Source organism: Anomalospiza imberbis, chromosome 1, assembly GCF_031753505.1.
Source record: "Anomalospiza imberbis isolate Cuckoo-Finch-1a 21T00152 chromosome 1, ASM3175350v1, whole genome shotgun sequence".
Lineage (NCBI taxonomy): Eukaryota > Metazoa > Chordata > Aves > Passeriformes > Viduidae > Anomalospiza > Anomalospiza imberbis.
Genome location: NC_089681.1, coordinates 42,657,970 through 42,682,662, shown reverse-complemented (window position 1 = coordinate 42,682,662; position 24,693 = coordinate 42,657,970). Strand labels below are relative to the sequence as shown.

At 40.0% G+C, this 24,693-nt stretch overlaps 1 protein-coding gene across 23 annotated transcripts in view; it reads left to right on the top strand.

The window, feature by feature from the left end:
* DTNA (dystrobrevin alpha) overlaps positions 1–24,693 on the top strand; it is a 223,102-nt gene that overhangs the window by 188,867 nt on the left and 9,542 nt on the right. For 12 of the 23 annotated variants that reach the window (XM_068189369.1, XM_068189383.1, XM_068189405.1 and 9 more), the window contains 9 exons: positions 3,777–3,864; positions 6,306–6,406; positions 7,782–7,895; positions 11,151–11,247; positions 12,550–12,567; positions 16,536–16,695; positions 19,447–19,536; positions 20,042–20,210; positions 20,922–21,054. In XM_068189369.1, coding sequence (XP_068045470.1) covers positions 3,777–3,864; positions 6,306–6,406; positions 7,782–7,895; positions 11,151–11,247; positions 12,550–12,567; positions 16,536–16,695; positions 19,447–19,536; positions 20,042–20,210; positions 20,922–21,054 — 970 coding nt within the window. Of the gene's footprint in view, positions 1–3,776; positions 3,865–6,305; positions 6,407–7,781; positions 7,896–11,150; positions 11,248–12,549; positions 12,568–16,535; positions 16,696–19,446; positions 19,537–20,041; positions 20,211–20,921; positions 21,055–24,297; positions 24,343–24,693 lie in introns of all 23 variants that reach the window. The other 11 variants (XM_068189478.1, XM_068189345.1, XM_068189447.1 and 8 more) reach the window with 5 other exon arrangements.

The following is a 24,693-nucleotide window of genomic DNA, read 5'->3' as shown; positions in this document are numbered from 1 at the left end:
GAATAGTTTAATTGCAAAGTCTTTTTTAGTATTTAAAACCAATATTTGATACTTACTTTAGTTTATCTTTAGTATCTGATTCTTAAAAAGAACTTTTAACTGCAAATAGTTTCCATTTTTGTAAGATAGAGACTTTGCCTAGCTTTTAATATTAATTCCATATATTTCAGTCTTTTTCTTTTCAGGTACAGAAAAAAATAAGATAAATTAAAATTAAGAGGTTATTTTGGTTTCACAGAGAGCTGTTTTCTGGGGGTTTTATGTTGTACTGCATAGTACTATGTGAATCCTGTTTGTATATAAAAGTGCCGTGCTATTCTAGGGCATATTTTAAAATGTTTATTAAGGGGGTGTGCACAACTCTAGGTGGGAAGGATGGTTAAATCTTCCTTTGAAAGAAGAAAAACATTCAGAGACCAGTTACTACAGAGGAAATTGTAGACATTCAGCTCCCTTGAACAGAGTTAGTTTTTGTGATTATTCCCACATAGCTGAGTGTTGTATTTTGGTGGTAAAATCTTGGTGATTCTAAAGTAAATGGCAAATTAACACTAGTAGAGGACTCAGATTATTTGTCTTGGTTTAAAGTGTCTTAAAACCAAGCCAGTTTTGAAAGCGTGGCAGTTAAACAGTCCTCAGAATACATTTGGTGCGTTGCTGTTATGATTTTTTTTTTTTTTTTTGCAGCCCTAAGGCTTAGAAACTGACCCTTTAATTTGTCTGTATTTTCTATAACTAATTATTTATTAAGGAAGGGTTTGTAGAATAAGAGCATGTCATGAAGACCACACTGATACTTCTCTTGCAAAAATTTCAAAAGAGACTTTTCTAACCAGTGGTGACATAGTTGGAAAACCAGAAGGGAACATCCACATCAGCTATTGCTGTGTGCTTACTGCAGAACAGATTGGTGTGACACATCTGAAGCCTGACAAATAGCAAAGATCCTCCAGTCACTCATTTGCTCATAGGTTATCATGTTTTTCATCCTTTGCCTGCAGTTTTGAGATCCCTTTTTTTAGTGGAGCTACCTTAGACCACAGAAGTCCTATTGTTCAGGTGCTAATATTGGTTATTCACTCTACATCTGAATGGTGATAGGTGCCAGACCAATTATTGCTAATTGCTATAATTATAAGGTCTTTAAAGAAATGGTCACTAATGGAGAAGCAGTGATTTGTAGAAAACAAGGAACAGCAGTAGGATATTTGTATGCAAAATGTCCAGTTTCTCTCAAAAGGATGCCCGAATCATTCTTCTGGGGTCCCAAATTCTGCACATAGATTCATAATATTTAAAACCTTTTGTGTACAATTCTCTTACTGTATTTCTGGTTTTCTGTGAAGTTGGTGAAGCAAAACAGAACTGAATTATGGTAAATCTGAGAACTCTGAGACATAAAATTCTTGGCAGTTGAGGCAAATGCTGCTGTGCAAACTTCTGTGCTTAATGGTCACATAGAATACGTATATTCCAGAACTCCATTTATCTCAGACATTGAAATTTAATTTTCAGGGCTTTGGGGTTAGTGATTTGCAGCACTCATAGACTAAATTTGACGCATCGCAACATCTACACTATGACATCCACCCATGCATAAATATCTATCAAAGACATTAAATACAAGTAGGACTCAAAAAGCTGCAGTGGCTTGGTTCATTCAGAAGAGTAGTTGGCTGAGGTGTTAGCTCACATCTCAGAACTCTGCTACAGATTGGGTTATGCCAACAAGTGGAACAATAATCCATTTTTCCAAGATGGATATGGCTGCACACTGGCATAAAAAGGAGAATTGGTGCTGAATGCTTGCTGTTTTCACAACCATCTGTTAGGATGCAATGTTTTAGTCATTATGGTAAAATTAAAAATTAATTAAACTGTCATAAAAGTAACCCTTATTACCCAGTTTACATAATTTTATGTGTCTGCAAGAGTTGCTCACCCCTTTCTTTCTCTGGATGACATATTAGTACAGTAAGCATGAGTATGTAAGAAGCAGAACTGTATAAAATTTAGAAAAATGCCTTTAGCTTTGGTCTTTCCCAAAGGTATATCAGTTACCCCACAAGAATTTCAGTAAGCCTAAAATTAAGCTGTATATGTAATGAAATAAACGTAACCAAAACCAGAAAGTCAGTGTTCACCTACCACCAGAAGTCTTACATGCAGTCTGCAGCACAAGTTTTATTTACACAGAACCTCTCTGTGTCTCACTTTTCAGAGCTTTACTGTTTTTCTAAACTTCATGTTTGTGGTCTCACAGGTTATTATCAGAATGAGAAAAAGATGATGTTTGTCTCTTTTCTCTTGCGTCAGTAAGCTGTAGCATATCCACATGACACCCAGCTTTCATTTCATGATCAGTGAATATCAACCACTGCTCATCTTTCAAACATAACTTTTAAATCCCAGTGGATTTAATCAGGCCAAACAACACATGTGCACTGTATTTCCCTGAAGGACACAGGGATATGAACTCACTGAGAAGTTGTAGAGAAATATTCCTTTTAAATATATCAGTTCTTCAAAAGCACAGCTTTTGGCACAAGTGTGATTTTCCTCTGGAAAGCTTCTCAAGTTCAAGGTACAATTGCCAGGGACAAATTCAGAATAAAATCCCATGCCCAGACAATTCTGAAGCTCATTTGCCAGCAACCAGTTACATGCCCAGAAGAGCCCGTGGGCAGGGAGATTTGTTCCTGTTTCCCTTCAGCCAAAAACCATTATACAGTAGCCAAAGGATAAGAAAAGAGGCCAGACTTGCCTCTGTCTGGGAAAGTCCACAGGCCACCATGTATTCCATGTGGCACTTCCACATTCCTCTCACCTCTTCTTAGGGACTTCATTTTTTCTCTCTTATGTATACTAAAAGTAATTAAGTATAGGATTCTAAAGCCCAGGATTATCCAGGGTCAACTAAGTCCTTTTCAGATTTCTGATTTTGTTAGTTTTGATGTTTGTCTGCAAACTTCTTAATGTTTAGAAATAGTGAAGGTTCTCACTATATTACCTTTTTCCTGCTCATCTGACTAAGTAATAGCTTCCTTTTAAAGTAAAGACAGTTGGAAAAGCATTAACCTGAAAGAACTATTTGCATTTATATTATTGGGGGAGAAAAAATAATAGCGTGCAATATTTTAAAGGAATTCAGCATATTTGCTGTTTAGTTTTTACACTTGTTGATCAAAGCCATGTGACACTGTGAAGTCTTGCTCCCAAATAGCAAGAAACGAAGAATAAAAGAGAAAGCCTGATTATAAATTCCTAGATCAGTGATTCCCAACAGTGATCTGTAAGACCTTGGTAAATGCCCTGCAAAACTGTCCTAAACACTGCTTTCTGGTGCAAATATGACAAAACTTCTCTAGTCTTTTTCAGCTAACACCGAGGCTCCTGCTAATCCACTGACCAAAAAGTAGTCTTCCAGGTGATATGACAAAGCTGAGTTGCAAAATAAATGCTGACTGATGGTCCTAGACACCTCCTGATCCTTTTTGGGCAGAGTGGTCTGCAAGTTACATCCTGTACAACCTCTACTGTGGGCTGCAGACCGCTGCTGTTTTCTCCCTAAGGGAAGGTGATTCCCAGCCCCTTAGAGTTGATCTTGTTAGGGAAAGTCTCTCCCCTTTGCTCAGTTAACATCAGCTGTTCCTAATTTGGTGATGGTTTGCTCCTTAGTTCTGACATGTAGGGGCGTGAGGTGGTGGCTGGTGGAGGCAAAGAGTGGTTTTGCCATGTATAAATCTGTCTTCCCATTTCCCCCTCCCCCTGAGCAGCGTCCTTGACAGTGCAAGTCGCCTGGATGAAGAACACAAGCTGATCGCCAGGTACGCAGCAAGGCTGGCAGCAGAAACTTCTTCATCCGTAAGTGTTTTAATTAAAAGAAGGTACTTTCCTTCTGTCGTGTTCCAGGGGCTTGGCAAGATCAGGGAAATTACATCTGACAGTCTAATGATTAATGGATTATTTTTCCCTATTCTTTTCATCAGAGGCTGTTGTGCTTTAATAATAACACTTTTATGCAGTCCATTGAATCCAAAGCATCCACATACTAATGCATATAATCTATATACTAATGCAGTGGTATTTAAATAATTGCATCAAAGGGAGTCTGACATCTTGAACTCAGGAAAGACTTATAAAATATTGTCTGGACTAGCTTTGGTTAAAGGTTAATGATTTACTGCATTGGAAAAATGGGGTGGTGAATCCATTTTACTCTCTAGCTCAAATATCACAACCACTAGGGCCTTAAGTACTAAGGATATTAAAGAATCCTCTTCAGCAGGATGACTGTAATGACCCCCTGCATTAGCCCTGGCTCCCATTTTCATTTCAGAGCAATGATTATTCTACTCTCTGTGTCCAAAGATAGAAGGTGATGACAGGCTAAAACCTTACTAACTGCATTCAGAAGCAAGAGAAAATGAAGCAGGAACCTAATCAAAGTATATAAAATCTTAAAGGGTACATAAAGGGTCAGCCTAGCTTCTTTTTTTTTTTTAATCTCAGACCATTTGATAGAGCAAGGGTCTATGAATGATGGTTAAGTGAAAAGCAGCAGGTCTGGAGTGCCCAGAAACATTTTCACACTGAGATTTTCACACTGTGGGGTCAATTGAAAGGGTGAAATTGGGCACCACACATCATGTAAAGACACTGAGCCACACTCAGACTACATGAAGATGGGTCTGCTGCCCTGTGCAGATGCTGTCACAGAGATTTCACACTACCTACAGCTGCCTGGGAAGAGAAGGGTGCTCCTGTTCTGCCAGTCCAGCCCAAATCAATTCTTTCCAGACATGTGACACAGTGTTTCAAATTTAAGGCAACCTGTAGATGACAGTATTATTTCTGAAAGACAATAATTCTTTATGGGAACATGATTTCCCAGTAATAATGTCTCTGGTTAAAAATCAGTTGACATCAGTTCCATATAACGTGTCCTTGATGTAGGGGAAAACAGTATAAACAGAGCTGACTTGAAGGAAAACACTGAATTTATCATTGCCATCCATCTTTGCATTTTGAACAAAAGAGAGAAGGAAAAGAGAAGGTTTCTGTAAAAAGAAATCTTTCCAAGCAACAGTGTGACACCCAGTAGGGGTAGTGGAAATTTTTTAAGCTTTGCTGATAGTCATTCTGGATTTTAAGGAACCAAATATATTAATAACAGTGGGCATTCAGGATAAAAGATCCTGCTTCCTCCTGTATGAGTGATGATATCCACCATCATGTATCAGTTCTTTACATTTAATGGGAAAATGTATCCATAGCAGAAAAGATAGTATGTAGTTACAGGGGAAGCACACTGTTCTTTTCCCACAGACAGTCCTAACCTTTGTTAGGCTATTGAAATGTATCTTCATCCTTTTTGAGGGATGGCACCTCCTTTGGCAGAGGAGGTGCCTGGCATCACATAAAATAGCACTCTAGAATTACACTTCACAGGGCTTTTTGTGGTGAGGAACCCTCATATCACAGCAGTAACTCAGCAGAGTATTTTTAAATACTTGCTTCTTTCAGGTTGGAGTTAGAAATAAATGGGTATCTTTCATATTTGTGAAACTTCTACATGTCCTGCTCTGTATTGTCATTGTTGCAATACTGGAATACAGGTGCGTGAACAAGGAAAACAATGATTGATTATTGCTGATAAACTTGCAAAAATGGCATAGTCCAATGAAGCTGTAATGAGCACTGCCTGCTTTGGTGAGAGACAAATTCTTGTATCATTTTACTGGTGGATAAAAAGATTTTGCTGTACCTGAAGGACTGGGGAAAGAGGTTTCCTGAAGTATCATGAGAGCATATAGGAAAACTTGGCCAAATGGGCCACACAGCCGGACTGAAAACTGAGCACTGCTTTCAAACTGAAAGTAAAACCATGCTTTCAAGAGAGCAAAGCATCACTGCACTGGAAACACATCCTGTTCTTCCTGGAGGCAGATACTGCTTTTTGCTTCAGTGTGCTCCTCTTGTCTGTAGCATCAATATCAAGAGCCACCCTACAGCAACTGCCTGCAGCAGTGTCATTGCCTTCTATAATTGGTTCAGAGGAAGCTGCGTGAAAAAGCAATGAATGACAGGATGTTAAACACTGAGTCTTATTTACTCTAGCACTTATTCTGCTTTTACTAGCAATGGTCCCATACTGGTATGAGCACAGCGTGAATGTGCTTTTTTTAGTGTAGGCAAGCTTGGTACTGCACTTTCTGTAAACAGATTTCACAGAACAGATCTGTGTTGAACTCATGGTGCGTGCTGGCTAGTCCTCTTTCAATGCAGCCTTCTCTGTTTTACAGCAGCAGCCGAGTCAGCAGAGGGGGGCATCAGATATCTCCTTCACCATTGATGCAAACAAGCAGCAAAGGCAGCTGATTGCAGAGCTCGAAAATAAAAACAGGTAAGGATCCACTAAGTACCTGGTTTTGTTCAGTCCCATATGTTAAATATATGTTTGTTTCTTAGCATTTTTTTACCACCTGTACCTGTACAGTGTGCTTATACAGGCACATGCGTTTCCCCCTACAAAAAAAAAAAAAAAAACAGAGCACAAAAAGGTCCATACAACAGGATAAAGGCTCTGAAATCCATAGCCACCCCATGTTTTCAGAAGTGTAATGTCCAATGACATGATATAATCATGGGTACTTCACTGTTTGCAGCTGCTGTTTGTTAAGTTACAAATAAAAGTCTGTCCTGTTTCAAAATCGGATTAACTTTCAGTTGGATTCTCAGTAGCACTATAACATGAAATGATAAAAGGATCAGTCACGCTTGTAATGTTATGCTCCCCTGCTTTTATTCAGGAAAAAGATGATTAAAGCTATTCAGAACACAGTCTGCCTGGGAGAGGTTTGCAGGAAGATTAGCAGCAAGTTAGACTGCTGATCAAATGAGACAGGAGGTGCAGATGTGACCGAGACTGAGAGAGAGTGTCCAGGAGAAATAGGCCAGCCGGCTCAAAAAATGAGTGAGGCCTGTTTGTTAACAGCAGAGAACCTGGCCCTGGGTACCAGACTGCCTGATGCCATGAAATGTATGGCAGAAGAGCTCTGCTTTTAGTGCCGGACCATAAAACAGAGGCTAGCCCAGACCAGATGGTTTCCTATTCCAAACTCTTCACTGCCTTCTGTCACCGTGTAATGAGCACCACCAGCTCCAGTCTTGATTTGCCTTTCATAGTTCGAGGCTGCCTCCTGACCGTCTGCTTCCAGCACATTGTGAAGGAGACAAAATTCACAAAGGTTTCAACCTTCTGTTGTGAAGCTTTGTATTAGCCTTTTGACAACACTCTAGGGCTCACAAGCCAGTCGTAAGAAGTCTTGTAAAGTGCTGTTCTGTGAATTGTCAACCTCTCTCACATCTCTGCTTCCATTAAAAGTATTTTAAGGGCTAAATATTTTCTCTGATACTCCACAATGTCCAGAAAGGTTACTTCAATTTTTTTAAAGTTCATGAGGTGCTGGAAATGTTCATGGTGAAGAATTAAAAGAGAGCAGTTCAGTCAAGCATAGAGCTATTTTATGTCTACCCGTGTTTTTGGGGGGGATTTGAAGAATGATTTCCCTTTATGGCAAAATTTATTCAGTAAATATCCAGAGCCCTCTCCCATTGCTGAGGGCTTCTTTGGTTGGCTGCAAACAAGTAATTTTATGTACATCTTCATTGATTAAAAGCTAAATACAGTCATACTTTTTCACCTCTTGCAGTGTCCAGGGAGCTGGTTTTGTGGAAAATTACTGACTTAGGGTCTTCTGCTTGTTCTCCTCCCCTAGAGAAATCCTACAGGAGATCCAGAGGCTGCGACTTGAACATGAGCAAGCATCTCAGCCCACACCAGAGAAGGCCCAACAAAATCCCACTCTCCTTGCAGAGCTCCGGCTCCTGAGGTAAGTTCGCAGCAGTAAAACCTCTGGCCTTGACAGGGGCCAACCAGTCATTCTCAGTGAGAGAGGAAATAACAGATAAGCCTGGCTTATGATTTTGGAGGCTTTTTAAAGTAAGTCAGCCAATGCATATTTTTTATCCATTTTTGGTGCAGCTCATTGTCCTAGAAGTAATTAAGTTTATGCTTTAAACTGCGTGCATGAGAAATCCCACATATTACTCCTCTACATTAAATTAAGCATATGCATTAGTATTTGCAGAGTTGGGCCCTTAGGTCATTTGGTCCCCACAGCCTGGTCCAAATGCCATTAATTATATGGAAAAATATGTTCAGAACAAATGCCTTTAGAAAGATTTCTAGTTTATGCTAAAGAAAATACAGAACTACGTGAAAATACAGCCAGAATTAGATGTTAATCTTTGGAAATTTCCCCCATGTGTTGAACTCTTAAGGAGAGGTCAGTTCTCTTTGTGGTGCAAAACCAGGCTGCAGAATGATCCTCCTTGTCATGCGGTGGGGTGAAGAGTAATGTCATCTGCAGCTGCTGAAGATTTAGAGGATCCTTCCTACAGTTATCCCACCAAGCTGAAAACATTAATATGGATGTGACTGCATGTTAGTTATGATGCTCTACATGGATTTACTAATTTCCATGTATATCACATTGAAGATGTACAATTGTCATTGGCCCAGATCCACAGGCTCCCTGAAAATCCTGAAGTTCACGTTGTGAGAGTCAGACAGAGAATCCAATAACAACTATTCAAATTGCTCTATATGAATAGAAAAGAGAGTGTAAGCGCTGTCTTTCCAGTGAAACAATGCTAGATTGCTCTGCCCTCTGACTAAAGAACATTTCTTGCCACTTAGCTGCTCCTTACACAATTAATATTTCAGTCAGATGCATATCCAAAGGAAATTACTATAAGAAACTGTGCTAATTTTTTTTCTTTACAAATACCTGATAGTTCTATTGTGGAGTTTTCCACACAATTTTTTTTTTCTGATTCACAAATCATTACTTTAGCTTTCCAATCTAAATACAAATTAGCTTCTTCATTTCTATTAGTGATTTTAATGTGTAATTATTTCTGGAGATCTACAGGCAAGTGACATTGTGTGAGGCATATAACAATGACTGTCATGAAAACATGTACACTGTAAAATATACCAATAATGTAGCTCTTTTCCATCAAACTGAAAGTCCATTTTTATCAGATTTAGGAAATTAGCTTTCTATGTAGTTGACCAATAAAATTTATTATAGTTAAAAAACCAAAAAGGAATGTTTGTGCAGTGTTGGCAGGCTGACTACTTAACTTTTCTCTCTTTTCAATTTTGCTACACATATTAAAGCATAATAACCTTATTGTAAATTCTTGATCTGCGATGTCCTTAGGGCAGTGATACTGAATTCCTCACCTATTCCTCACCCTGATTTAATATGTGGTGTGAGAATTATAAAATAACTTTTAATCTCTGGGTCTGAACTGCTTTGCATTCCTTTTGAAATGTTCACCATTTGAAAGGCAAAAGTCTTGACTTTGGATTTCCTGCAGCATTTTGACACCACCTCAAATTCCTAGACACTTGAGATGGCACAAGGCTGTTCTTACGTGTAAAACAGCAGGACTCAGGGTAGCAGCCCCAATTTATGGCTGTTACCCTGCTGATTTTTCAGGCTTGAAACACTTAGGGCTGTAGAGCAATTTAGTTCACACAGTATTAAGAAATGCTGGAATCTGTAAATCATGTTGTGGGTACCTGTCCCAGCATCTTTCACAAGCCGCTGTAGTGTGGCACTCACTGAAGCGAGGTCCAGAACACAGCATTCCTTCACATTATCAGTACTGTCTTGGAGACAGGTTGGAAAATCCCTTACTTCCAAGAATTTGCTCTGGAGTACAGCAGGAGAAAAACCTCAGAGGAGTAGTCTGTACAGTGCACACTGCTTAGATCCTCTCTCCCTGTGGAATAAATCTAAAACCCAGCAGAGCTGTGTACTAGGACCTGCCACTTTGAATTACACAGACCTTATTTTTATTAAATAATGAACTCTGCTGCCTTTGTACAGTTCATAGCATTTCCAACCATTACCTGTCTGGAAAAGAAAAGCCAACACAGGCATTTTGTAGCAGGAAATAGATCAATCTTTCAGAAGAGTAAATGCAACCTGGCAGTGTTACTATATGATCCTATTATATAGGTGAGGGATAGCACACATGAGCAGTCCTGTAGAAATCAATGTTGACTATATCTGTAGTTCCTCACTCTGCAGTGAAGGCTCAAAATCAGGGTTTCATATTGCCCTAAATACAGGAAATGTGCTTAAGTCTTGTTGGTTCCAGTGATTTTTCCATTTAGGATTAAATTGTCATATTTTGTAGGTAGTACAAGGCTAACAACATACTGTTTGTATGTTATTTGCAATGCAGTAGAGTATAAAATATATGTATATTTTTCAGTAGTAATGTTAATTATATCATAACTTCCTGGATGCAATAATTTTATTTTGTTTGTATGTGGAGACCTCCCACAATTTAGTGGTTTAACATGTGCAAGTGCTGTTCCCCCATCCTGTGCAGTGGAGCCGTGCAGAATCAAAGCTGTTCAGATTTACGGGGGCACAGAGAGACTGTCACACTTGGAGTGGCTCAGTATTCACACTGTCACGCAACCAGCACTGGACTCCGAGTGCAAAGAGCTAATTTCAAGCAGATTTATCTGTACTATGTGCTCGTCTTCCTCTTTCTTTCAGGGAAAAAAAAAAAAAAACAGAAACAAAAGCAGATCACTGTGGGTTTTTTCTGAATTTCTGAACTCTCTTAGCTTCTCTCATATCTCACTGTGTTCAGTGCCCCTACTGTAATTTCCTGTCCTTCAGGGCATCTTTAATTTCTCCTGACAGCTAGTGAGGTTATTGACTAGAGAGTTCCAAAGCTAGACTTGCCAGGCATTTGCACAAGGGAATATAACACAAGCTTGTTTGAACCTCATTTGTTCTTTGAAGAAGGGTCTGTGTCAGTGTCTGTCTTTTCCCTAATCACTGTTCAGTCCTACAAGGATTCCCAGTGAGAAGGAACTCCCTAGCCTTCACATAGCCGCATTTCTAAACCCTGTGCTGAATTCATACAGTGTGTTTGCTTTCCTGTGGTCTCTAGGCCTGTGTCCCCATAGCAGGGCTGGCAAAATGATGCAGTTGAAAGCTGCTGCTGCTGTGAGGGGTAAGCTCTGATCAGATCTCCTTGTTTCTCAGACAGCGGAAGGATGAGCTGGAGCAGAGGATGTCTGCTCTCCAGGAAAGCCGAAGGGAGCTGATGGTTCAGTTAGAAGGCCTCATGAAACTGCTGAAGGTAAGGAGCTCCACCTGGTACTACCAAGCGAGAGAGGAGAGGGAGGATATGTAACCACAGAATTCTGCAGAACCTGACTGTTTCTACCCACAAATTTTGGCTGTGTTTCCCTCCCTTTTTGTGTTTTGCCTTGGTCTTTTAATTCAGGGGTTTCAGATTATTCTCAGATGATGTCATTCCTGTAGCAGCACTGCATCATCATTGTCACCTGCTGCTAGGAGGAGTAAGAAAAAGAAAAGAAACCGACACGCAAAACAAGTTAACTCTTGGCTCTAAGGAAAAAACCTCAGCACTGTACACTATTATTCACTGCAGCTGACAATATGGAATCACTAGGCCTTCAACTTTAACTTTGCTCTTAAGTTAAAGTTTCTTTAATTTAGTCCATTTCTGGTTCCGTCAGATGAGTCATTTGACAACCACATCTACCTCTCTCTGCTCAGAGATGCTTTCCCTATAGCACTTGTTTCATTTTCCCAGATACAGGAGCAGGCTCTTGTTAAACAAATGAAACATGTCTCAACAGAGGAGCTCAGTTAAGAACCAAGATATCAAAAAGCACGTGCATTTTTAAAGACAGACTAGAGTGAGATGGAAGATGTATTTTTATTTGCAGTGTTATTTTACCTGATGTGTTTCAGGACAGATGATGCCACAAATTCACATTGGAAGAAAGCTCCCTGAGTAGCACAGGAGTCTCTTTAGTTGTTTCCTATGGCATGTCAAATGAGCTCATGGAAATTCAGCGCAACTTGGGTCAAATATGGCTCAGATAAGAGCAGAAGGAACTCCACTGAAATCCATAAAGCAACATGCCTCCATTTAGATGCAGCATGCATCTATTTAAATCCATTTGCATCAAAGGATGAGTTTGTCATCTTATGTCACTTGCCCCTCCTTAGACACAGGCTTTGCGGCCACAATGCACGAATTGGTGGCACCTCAGCAGCAGAGCCGACTGAAGAGCCAGCAGATTTTTGGGAGCTGGAACCGGGCAGGATACCTTTTGTTCTACCCATGAAATGCTGCAGTGCCACAACCAGCAGTGAAGGCTGCCTGCTGTTAGTCACTGCCTGGACAAAGAAAATTTGGGGTAGGAAATGACAGCAGCTTTCTGTACACTTTGCACTTTTCTGGTGTTTCAAAGTGTGCAGAGGTGGGACCTTAACCTAGTCTCATATCTTCAACTATCTTGATTGCACCTTTAACCCTGTGCTCCAAATTTGGCTTTTTTTTTTTTGTTGTTGTTGTTCTTCACTTACATCCTGGCTTATCTCATGTGCTGATCCTCTTTTTCTTTAGGAAGAAGAATTGAAACAGGTAGCAAGTTACCTTCTCTTTGGATGCCCCACTAACTCCTAAATGTGATTGTGTTAATGTGATTTGTGTTACTTCCTTTGTTTGAGAACTGTGTGTGTGTTCTTTTGACCAAAATTAATATTCTGCAGTTCTTTCCCACATTAGAGTCTTGGAGCAATTTTCAAAATGAAACAGTGCTCTAGAAAGTGAGTCATGGCTACAAGGAATCTTTTCCTCTCCTCTAAATTAAGACATGTAAGGTATAAAAAACTCACCTCAAATGTAGTGAAACCAATCTAGAATATTAATTCAATAGATAAAGTTTTGAAAATGTAATAAGAAATCTTGTACTTTCAAGAAAAACATAACTGAGCTTAAATTAGACAAGGGCAATAAGTTTGAAAGCTCATTTTATCCAGAAAGTCTGGGCATAGTGTGCACGTCTTTAAAAGCTGGCATTGATGCCAACAGTTGCATGAGTCTTCAGGGAAATAAATGTTTTCTGCAACCTAGATCAAAAAGAGGAAGTATTTACATTAATAATAGTAAATTTTAGAAGATTTAATTGTTTCGGAGCTTTTCAGTATTGTAATGGATCTTGGGAATATATTAGGCTTTTAAAAAAGGTACTTTTCAGAGAGCAGTCTGATTTATGAGTTCAATAAAAGTGTTTCATTTTAACAAAACACACTTTCTCCTGCTTTCATCAGCAGAAGTGCAGTCACAAGTCTGATGTGTTCTGTCTGTGATACAGCATGCAGAGTTTGTAGGTAATGCCCACCTTTGTAAAACCAACATTTGGCTAATTTTTGTAGAGTTGCACTTAATAAATCTGCCCAAATACCACCTCCGTGTGAGGTCTGTCTTTTTTGATTCTGAAGATCTGTTCGCAAAAGAGAAGCTTCCAGTGTGACAGGAGTGACCTTATCATATAAAATGTTCACTGGACAGTGTAAGTGAAAGCACATTTTCAGGCTGCTATGAGGTATTTTTATGTCATTTTTTTCCCAAGAGTAATAGCCTCACTGAATACCAGGTGATGATGCTAAAGAATTACTCTCACCATTTCCATTTAATGATCCCCATTATGCTATGCCATTTCATGATCTGTTGAGAGAAACAGGATTAAATTGATTTCTGGAGGAATTCAATTGGAATGAGCAGCCTGGCAATTCATCTAAAGCTTATGAATTATCTATTTCTCTGTTGCCCTTCCTTGAGAAAGGATAATGAGTTCTTCACATCCCTGTCGTTTGATGAGGCTGTGTGATTTCCCCATATGTCATCCCAGTTCAGTCCCAGCAGAGGGAGCAATGGGCTAAAACGCCTGAAAAGACAGTTTTCATTTCAAGCATTTTATGCTAGGCATGCATGACACTTGATAGTGGGGAAATTTTCCTGTCTAGCAAGAGTTAACTTAAGAGTTGTAGCAGTTTGACTAGGGATGGTGAATTAAATAAAATACCTGGAAATCCTGGGAGGCATGAGAACACTGATAGCTGCAGTCAAGTACAACACAAAAAGCTGAAGCCATCCAAATATCCAGAGTAGCTGTGGTAGCTCCCCTTTCAGCATGCTTTAGTCCTTAGTTCGTAGAGCTGAAAAGCTTTGGGAGCAATTCAGTGCTTGTTTTCTTTGCTGTCCTTACCAAGAAGTTAAGACTGGCTGTCATAGCAGATTTCAGACCATTAGGTCCAGCCTTTGCAAGCCACAATTCTGCTGATAATCACTAAGCAAGAATCCAATCCTAATACCACTTCATTCCCACAAACCTGTGGTGAGGTGGATCTAAATGAGTAAAATATATTGTGTTTTCACCTCTCTGAAATCAGGCATTCCCTTATAACCTCCTATTTTAACTTGCTGTTCATCAGTTCCATCTCATACTGCCCAAACAGTACAAAAAGTGAGGAGTTTTTTCCTGGACAAGGAACTCTGAATGCTTCATCTTCCTGTGCTTCCCAAACATTTTGTGTTTATCATAAGCACAAGATCTCAGTCGTAGCTGCAGGGCAGACAGAGGGTAAGCACTGGGTGTGCAGCAGTTTCCAAATCACCTAAGGGAAAATTCCAGCCCAGAAGTACTGGTGGCCATCTGTTATTTTTAGTAAATAAAATGCCTATTCTGAAGTTCATTCTTGAATATGACTTGATGGCAGGAAGCAAATTTTTACCGTTTTTCCCCTCATCTTTCTCTGAAAGTTCCAACTGTTGTTGATGTTCCCAAAACAGAGATCAAAGGCAAAAGGGAGCTAAGGAAAAAGGCAAGGAAAAAAGGGCACTTGTCTTTCAGAGAGCTGAGAACCAAAAATTCTTTTGCAAATATGGTTCAGTGAGGGTGAAATGTGCTCTGTGAAAGAAGAAAGCTGTAGATCCTGGGTGCCCTGCCTGATGTGCAGGGGTTATGACTAACAAGGACCTTGGAATGTCTCTAAGTTGCTCCGGGCCCTTCCTCTGGAGGACTAAATGTTTCCATTTCTTCTGGAGCTAGTATAGATGATTCTCGAAACAGGAGAGCATCTGACCTTTATATATTCAATTTGCCTTTTACATCTATCATGTAAATGCTCCAAAACAAATAATTAAAGAAATTATAACTATTAAATCCTCCATTCTTCCATCAGTAATGTGCTTATTTCTCATAAAACTAATTTATCCTTGATGACTTTCATGTGATAATGTCTCTTAGAAAGGGGTAGATAAAAGAAAGGATAAAAGAACAAATAGCTTAATATTCTGATACATTATTTGTGGTCCAGGTCAGGAATTTATAAAAGTCTCAAGGACAATGCTGCACTCAACCTGCAATGGCCTGTGCTTGTCTTTCTTAGGACATATTTGCCAAACATAATCAGAGCTGCGGTGCCTACCAATACCAGAGTCAAAATAAATGCCATGGGAAGAATTAAGAAATCCTCTTGTATTTTCAAAATAAAGCCAAGATAAGGGAAACACCACCCCTCCAATCACTTTTGACTGAAAACAACCAGGAGCTTGCGTTGCAGTTCCCCTTTAAAAGCACTCAAGCCACCTCCATCCTTAGCATCTGGTAAACACTGCGTTTCAAAAGCCATGTGCAGTTTGGTGTGGCCTCCAGCATTAGTTTCCTCTTACATGGATGGATACACATTGCCAGGACTTTGAAACAGAGAGTGAGAAGAGCACTGTGTCTCTTGGTATCATTCACCTAGCTGCATTAGTAAGAATTGCAGTTTTGTAAAGTCTGCTTGAATTTCAGCTAAGTGATCCTAACTGTGAGGTGCTAACAGCATGACATTTATATGACTGGTGTTAAAACATTTTCACTTCCAGCAGCTGAACCCATAGCAGGAATTTATATTGCCCTATCCCCACTGTGTTTTGGGAGTATCTGAGTATGTGGAGCAGATAATTTAATAGTGGCTTAAATCATTCTCTAGCTCCAAATAAAAAGCAGAAATGTGTATTATTTATTGCAAGTGTCAGACTTGATGTGACTGAGAGGTTGCATGTACCATGAACTTGTCATGCAGGGAGGTGGAGGGCAGGGCTGTGATCAGCTCTTGTGTCAGGGCTCTGCTGAAAGGCGCTGCTCCAGTCCCTTGCCTGGGCTGAAAGCCGGGCTGGTGCCAGCAGCTTTCCCCTTCTCACAGCCAGAATGGGTTACAGTTTAGCAGTCATGCATGTGAACTGGGGGAGTGAGAGGGGAGAGGGCAGAGAGGTCTGTAGTGTGGTCTTTATTAACTTGGATTTTTTTTTAATTTAGCTGCCTGACATTTTCCCATGCTTGAAGGAAGTCAGATCTTGACTCATATTTTCCTACTTACTGTTTCTCTAAACAGAAGCCTTGCTGTCAACTAACAACTGACTTTGGTTTATTTCTTCTAGCAAAATTAACATTACCCAACTGATCTAGAAACAGCACAATGCCTTTAAGCTGAGGGATGGGTGACCAGGACAGCAGACAGGCTCTTGCAAAGCCCCTGTTTAACCCCTTGATTGTTTTGCAGACACAGGGGGCAGGCTCCCCGCGTTCCTCGCCCAGCCACACCATCAGCCGGCCGATTCCCATGCCCATCAGGTCTGCCTCTGCCTGCTCCACCCCGACCCACGCACCTCAGGACTCTCTGACTGGGGTGGGAGGAGATGTGCAGGAAGCCTTTGCACAAAGTAAGTCCTATTAACAGCTTGTCTGAGGCACTTGGAGACTGAAGAATCATTATTTCTTTTCATTACTGACTTAATGTACTTGACCTTCTGAGTTGCATGCAATAAAACAAAACAAAAATATCTGTGACAGCTGCATTTTGCCATTGAAAATCAACTTTGTCAGCCATCAAAGCAAGCTGTCAAAGCAAGCAGGTAAGCAGAAACTGGACAATGATGCCAATTAATGGAGCTTGGATAAGAAGGAATTTTGATGCAAGAGGGTGAGAACAGTTATCACTGCTCTGTTGACCAGAAAAATTGCTATTGACCTCAGCAGGCACTGTCAGTGTGTTTTAAATAAAGACTTTGCTAGAAGTAAATGATGCAATCATAGGTGTCTTTCTGCCCCAAGAAAGAGGGCTTCAAAGTGAGATCAAACTATTGAGGACCTTTACCAGCTGGATGGCTTCTGAGTTCTGGATGGCTTCTGTCACTCATTTTCTCTGTTGCAGAGTTTCACCATCCTTATTGTGTAAATTCCTTGTCCTTCTATCTGATTGGAACATCCCTTGATGCAGCTTGTGACTGTTGTCCCTTGTCTTTTTGCTTTGGGCCTGAGAAGGGTCCAGTTAGACTAGACAGAAATCAAGTCTGAAAGTCTAGGTGAACCGTTTCCTTGCATTTCCAGAAAACTGTCACCACCTTCCCACTCTTTTTTCAAGTAAGAATAAATTTTATAGTGTTTTGAATTTCTAAGACCAGAAATTAAATTATTATGTTGAATAACACAGAAAACAAGTAGTCTCTGTTATCTAAATAAAGAAACAGTCCTTATTTTTTTAATCTTCTCTCTCGAAAATATTTGCATAATTGCCATTCTGTGATCTGAATAAGTTTTTTCCCCTCTTTCTTCAGCACAAATTAAACATAAGTTTAAATGTAAGCTTAGAAGTTCCTCTGCTACAGTGGAAGCGTGCTTGTTCCTAGGAGCCTAGTTCAGCCCTCTCAAGCACCCTTCCCTTTGATTTTCCTGTAAATTGTGTCTTTGTGTGTATTTTTGGACAAGGTTGAATCTGTAATGCAATCAGGAACTTTCTCCTAAAGCACTGGTCAATTCAAGTATTGAACATAGGCATAATTCCTGGTCCCAACATAACGGGTTGCTGCTAATCTCATTTTCTGTGGCAAAAGAAGAACAGGCAATATGTTTTCCTTTTTTTTCTGCTATGAGAAAAATCAAGACAGGCAAAAATATGGAGCCCTAGCTCCTATGTTGTAATGGGACAGCTTCTTCTAGAGTTAAGAGTAAGATAAATAATATAGTGGCCACAATAAAATACCCTTAAACAATGCTAAGTCTGCCTCAGGCAAATGCATTTTAAGTGTAAAAATGTGTTCTGTTCAGGATCAAAAGCAATATAAGAAGTTATGTGATCACATTTTAAAACTGCTGCTTTTGATAAATACCTAGGTTTGTGTCATTATTTACTGTAAGCTCTAGATGGGAAGGTCAAGCCCAAAGAACTTGAAGCCAGCATTCTGTCACATCTTGACATACGACTTTGTGAGGGGGTTGGGCTGAGATTTTATGTCTCCATTCTCTGCTGCACCAACAGAGATCTGCCTATATACACATAATGCAGACAAGCCATGGTTAAAGGACGTTTTCTCTTCATTGTTTCCATTTCTCTTTCCCAGCATTTGCAGTAGTTCAGAGGCACAAATCTGGGAAGACTTTAGAGAGGGAGTGGTTGTCTGTGTGTATGTAAGAGTTTAACTTCTATAATTTACATTCCAATAACTATTTGCTAATGGATACATTAAAAAAAAACCTCTTTAGGATTTGAATTTTTTTTCAAATGTATTGGTTTGCATTCAGTGAGTTTTAAAAAATCTACAGTAGCCTATTCCTGTTGCATTTGGACGACTAGTGATTCTGTGGAATATATTGATTATTCAGCTATTCAACAATAGTATCTGTGTTTGGGATTTGAGGAGCTTAAGCACACGTTACCCACAGACCCCTCCTAAGGAAGGAGTATTCCATGCAGCTCACAAGAATCTCATGATTTATGGTTAAGGGAATATTGCCAGGTTCAGCAGGGAAACACTTCTAGATGCATTATTAGAAAGAGTTTAAAAGCAGCCTGGGGCTGTTTAGAGAAGCAGTTGTGCTTCCTTTATTAAAAAAAAAAAAGGGTGGCTGTGGGGTGAGAGAGAGAGAGTAAATTATAGAATATACAAGAAAATCCTTGAGCTACAGGAGAAGCTGAGAGGGAGCAGAGAAGAGAAATCCATATAGTCTTGATGAGGGATGAGGTCAAGTGTGTTTCTTCAACATTTGCCATAATTATCTGGCAAATATCTGGCAATAATGGTATCATTAAACTGAGCTGTGGGAACTTAGAGAAAACACTTCATTTCTTCCCTCCTCCCCCACAGGCACTGTAAATGAGTTCACGCTGGATTTAATCTTCCAGGCCTGGTCTGCTGGTGTCACCACACAAATGCAAGCTTGATGGCAATGAATAATCTCCACATATCTGGCATTGTGGTTAAATGAAGCATGAGGTTAGGCTTCTGCTTTTGCATACAGCATAAGTAAATGAGGCCATTCTGCAGAGAACTCTTCTGCACGTGCCCCTCGCAAGGACTTTGATACCCTGAATTACCACAATGACAGATTTCAGCGGGGTCAAAACTGCTTTCAACAGTAAAACATATGTCATGTGAATAATAGTTACACTGTGCTTTGTCCATCTCTTGCTTCAGGTGCAAGACGAAACTTAAGAAATGATTTGCTGGTGGCAGCAGATTCAATCACCAACACCATGTCTTCTTTGGTAAAAGAACTAAATTCTGGTGAGTGAGGCTTACGAGAGGGAGTAGTCACTACAGTGACATTTCATGTTTGTAGGAAAAAACTGGGAGGTAGGAAGATACATATCCTCAAAGATTTTTATGCTTTTGTTAAAAAATCCCTGAGGAACAGCTTCTGGAACTCAGCAGTTCGCAAAGCCGTGGATGTAGAGGTGCAGTTGGATACAGTGAAAAATTTGTCTGTGATTCCACATGGAGGGGGATTTCACTCTTAAGAAATTAGATTTAGCACACATCATACAGGACCTGTTGTAAAATGCAGTCCTTAGTATTGTCATTAAAATATCCTACCTAATAACCGAGATAAGCAAAATTTTCAGTATTTGGTCCAAGAAGTAAACTATAAGCTTTGCCAATATAAGTAGAATTATATGCTCTTAATCACTGTGAGGAGATGGCATTCTCGGTTGGAAAGGCAAAGAAATGTCTTAAAAGAAATAGGCACATATACTTTTGTGAAAGTTAAATGGGACTTTTTGCTTCACAGAAGTGGGCAGCGAGACAGAGAGCAATGTGGATTCTGAGTTTGGACGGACTCATTTTGATGATCTGGTTCCATCCCCGACGTCTGAGAAGGCTTTCCTGGCGCAGATCCACGCCCGGAAGCCAGGGTACATCCACAGCGCTGCTGCCACCGGCTCCATGCGCAGCGACATGTGGGTACCTGCCTGACACCCCTTCCTGATCTCATTCTTCTTCCTCTGAAAACACTGTGCAGCACATAGTATTTCCTCTCCCTCTCAATTATTTGGGTGGAAAAAAAAAAACATAAATCCAAGTGCTTCATGGTTACATAGTAGTGGGCTCTGTAAACAATAAAGCCTGGAACTCAGGACTCCCTCAGGAGTGAGCTGTCTCACATCCAGCCTGGAACACTCAGGCAGCATGGAGGCTGTGGGACCGCTGTTTTCCCAAACATGCCCTGCAGTCCTGTTCCCTGTTTATCCAGACTGAGGGACCTGTTGGGGCTCACTGGAAAAGGAGAAGTGTGTAAATGGAAAAGACAGAATGATTTTCATTGACCTACTCAATTGATGAACAGATTGATTTTTACAACCTGATCTTTCCTTTTAGAGACAATAGGCATCTTTCTAGTTATTTTAGTTCAGCCTCTTTGTATGAAGTTATTGAGAATGTTTGTTACTCATTTCCTTAGGGGAGTGCCTTCAGCAGAATATGCCCTTTGGTGTGCTTCATGAGAGAGGGAAATAACAGAAGTGTTCTCCACTGCCAGGAAAATACTAACTGGTGGAGCATATGGCTAGACTTAAGTATCCCACAGTCCTCACAGATTACAATAAAGGGAAGTTTTATTGGCTCTGAATGTCATTCATCTCAGGAGGCTATTTATTAATAATTATCTTTAGGGTTACAGAAGATGGAGACCCTTATGTCAGAACAGATGATGAAAATTACGAGAATGACTCTGTGCGCCAGCTGGAGAATGAACTGAAAATGGAGGAGTACCTGAAGCAGAAGCTGCAGGATGAGGCGTACCAGGTGGGAGAAGGACACCAACTGCCCATGTTTCTCCATAAGTGAGAAAGGATGATGGCCCTCAGGTGCCCAGTGCTATCTGACCAGCCCTGGGCTCTGGGCTGTGATCTCTTCTGGGTTGCCAAAGCAGCCACATTCCAAAAACTGCTGCCACCCTTACACAGACACACATGCATCCAGCCTTTGTGCCTATCCAAGAAGACCACACTGCCTGAGGCACACAGCGGTGGTCCATACGGGTACCAGGGAAGCAGGTGGGACAGAACTGCCTCTGAGCTTGTTCTCTGCCCATGCCTACCAAGTCATTTAGAGCTCATTCCCCACTACATAAGGTGCTGGTTGGTGATGTCAAGATGTCCTACTATTTTCATGTCTTTTTTTTTTCTCCAGTAGTAAGAAACATTCATAATGGTTTCTTCAGTGTGAACTGAAGCTCAGGTGCAGTCTGTGTGTTACTGTCATTGTCAGAATCTGGAGGTACAGAAAAGGGTCTGGAACAAATTGTATCCCAGAGAACCAAGTATTCAACAAGCATCTGGTGCAGAGGAGCCTGGGGATTTGTTATTAATCACCTCCCTGAGGAAACTCTCAAAGGGCATTTGTTTAAGAGTCTGAGCAAAGCAAATATGCCAGGGGGAGCTGGAATTCTGTAGATGCCCATATTTGCATCATGGTCTCCACTTCTACCTGGTGTTGGAGATTATTGCCCTGTTTTCAGTTATTCTGACTTGGAATATCTGAATTTAAAATACATTGTTTCTTATAAAGTTAGAAGTAGTGTCAATACGAGGGAAAACCTAGTTCAGTTATTTGGGAGCAGAGCTCAAACAAGCAAAAACAACTTTGTTTCCATGTGGTGATTGGCTCAAATTTGGACCTCACCGTTAAAGAACATATTAAATGGGGTACAAAAACGAAATTAGACATATTCTGAGAGACCAGATGTCTGCAAATGAGGTTCAAAATCACTTTATGGGCAGCAATTCTTTATACTGCTGATTTCTAGGAGCTAATAAAATCTAGCCTTCTTTTCTGGTAATTTTCCTCTACTGTTCAGTGCTGGTCACTTTGGGGACAATCTGTGTCTGACAGTCTTGTGTTGAAATGAAGATTGGCTGCTCTTTTGGTCTTCTTTTCTGTAAAGCTGCTAGGATATCTTAGTCTTGTAAAAGTTCATTGAGTCTTTTCAAAATTTGAGGTAACTTCGAGGTTGATATGAACATTTTGTTGTTGTTGTTGATGTAGACCTGCTACATGCCTATGGTGGGTTGCCAAAAATCATTTAATTGCAGAGGTCTTTAAGGACATGACAAAGATTGTTATAGATCATTTACTAAGGCAACAGCAGGTGACATAGGGGGAATTGTCAGAACTTTTTATCCAAGATAAGACTTGTCAAAAATCACAGCCTTTAAACTTCTGAACAGGATGAACAGCTACTGCTGATGTAATGAAACGTAGTTGTCAGTTTAGAGAAGGGGTGCCTAAATAGTCACAGCTCTTAGGCATCAAATAATAAATGTTATTCTTGCTGGTAAAAATTCCATGTTCTTCAGAAAGAACAACAAACCAGTTTGACTTTATTTTGATTACAGTATGGAAGTGCAATATATGGCAACAGTGTTACTTGAGTTTCACAAGTTACAACAGGATTATGTACATGCATTAAATTCAGTATGTATGTGCACTGCAAATAAGGGCAGGAGAAGTTATGCATGTCACTTGATGGCACTGGGTGTTACTCTTGCTTCAGTCAAAATAGTTTTTCATGCTGTTTTCCACCAACATTCCCGGGAGAAAGGAACAAAATCTTCTCCCTATTAACATCAGAATAAAACTCCTGAATTTAGGTGAGCCGAGACTACACATGAGTGATGTTTATTCCCCACTGGTTTACATTATTTCTTTCCACCAGGGGACAAAAATAGACAAAAAACCCAACACACACGCCCTTTCTTGGCCCAAAAAAGGAAAATCTTTTTTTTTGTCAAAAATCCATTCACTGAGGGAACAGAAAGTCCTCATTCTAGACAAGTTGTGCATAACAGCATTTTTTCAGAAGAAGTTTCATGATGTACTTTACTGTCTGTGAGATTGTCAGCTCCTATCAGGCAGTGATTTGACAGCAGTGACTTGTAAGTAGAATCTATTTTTAGTTGATACCACAGCCCCAAAGCAAGTAATGGCAATGCATGAGAAGTCCTTCCCAGTATGGGTGATGCCATTTAAATTAGGGAATAGGTTTAAAGGAAGCAAGAAAAGGTATTAAGTTAATCGGGACTACTAAGATGATTAGGAGCTGGTTGGAGAGTGTCATATTGACCCTGAGATATATGCTTTGGCACTGGTTGTTCTCTGCAATTTGCTGTTTATTTGTGGTATTTCACTCTTCTATCCCTTTTTCTGTTAATATCACTGAGTATTCTAAAAAAGCCACAGCTTACTACTTGGAAAAACAAAGGAAAATTGGAAAATTTCTGTTTAGGGTATCCTGTTGAACAGAGGCCAGGTCAACTATGCTCATTTGCATCAAACCATTGGAATTTATTACAAGCTGTTTTACTGTTTGTACTCACATATACACTGCATTCATCTGGATTGCCAAAGAAAGCCAGAAGCTGTAGCTATCGTAATGCAATTGTCAGCTGAAAAAATCTGCAAGGAGGAACTCCTACTAAGGGTGCAGAATGGTCACCTCACTTACAATCTGGTAACCATTTTTATGTTATTAAATGTCTCACTCCGTATAAAATCAGCACATTTAGAAAAACATGTTAGAAGTAGTGTAGCATGAAAGATGGTTGGCCCAAACCCACTCTTGTTATTTTGTATCACCTTGTGTCCAAGAAAGATTTTTGTGCTGAACTCTTAAATTAGTATTAAAAAACCAAGATACATAGGGAAATCAGGGACAGGAAACCTTAGAGGAGGCTTCTTTCGCTCTTTTTTTTTAAGCATGTTGGAAATAACAAGTATCTGTATCAGAAAAAAACTCAAACACATTTAATGCACAAGTGTAAATGCTAACAGCGTGTATCCTCCCACATCTGTTTCCACTTTTGTTCTTGGTACGGTCTTTTGCTGATATGTTGTGTAAGACAGTTTTCACTGGGTTTATTTTCTGGGCCCCTAATTGCTCCCTTTATTTCTAGGCTTGTGCATGGCTTTTTTGAGAATAATACACTGCCTGGCTGCTCACAGGCTTAATTTGTCATCTTCCTGTTTTCTGTCCTTTGTTATCTACAGGTCAGTTTGCAAAGTTGAGTGCAATATTCTTCTCTCTCCTCTCAAGTAAGTATTATTATAATTTAGAAGAAAGTTTGGAATTAATCCACATAATATACATTTCAGTTGCAATACATCTTGTGGCACCTGAATGTATGTGACAATGCTGTTTCTTTCACCTTTTAACCTGTGTTGGGATGCCTTGGAATCTCTCTGAATCAGTTCTAATTTATGAATCTGTCCTAAGTCCCAAGGATTCCTGTTAAGTCATCACCCTTTTTATGTTTTTCCTTTGTTGACCATCAGAGTAAGAACATGGGCTTTTCATCCCTGGGGATGGTGACAAATATATTAACCAGTACAGAGGAACTTTGTCTAGAAGATAAGGAATGCGATTACATTTCAGGACACCTGAGT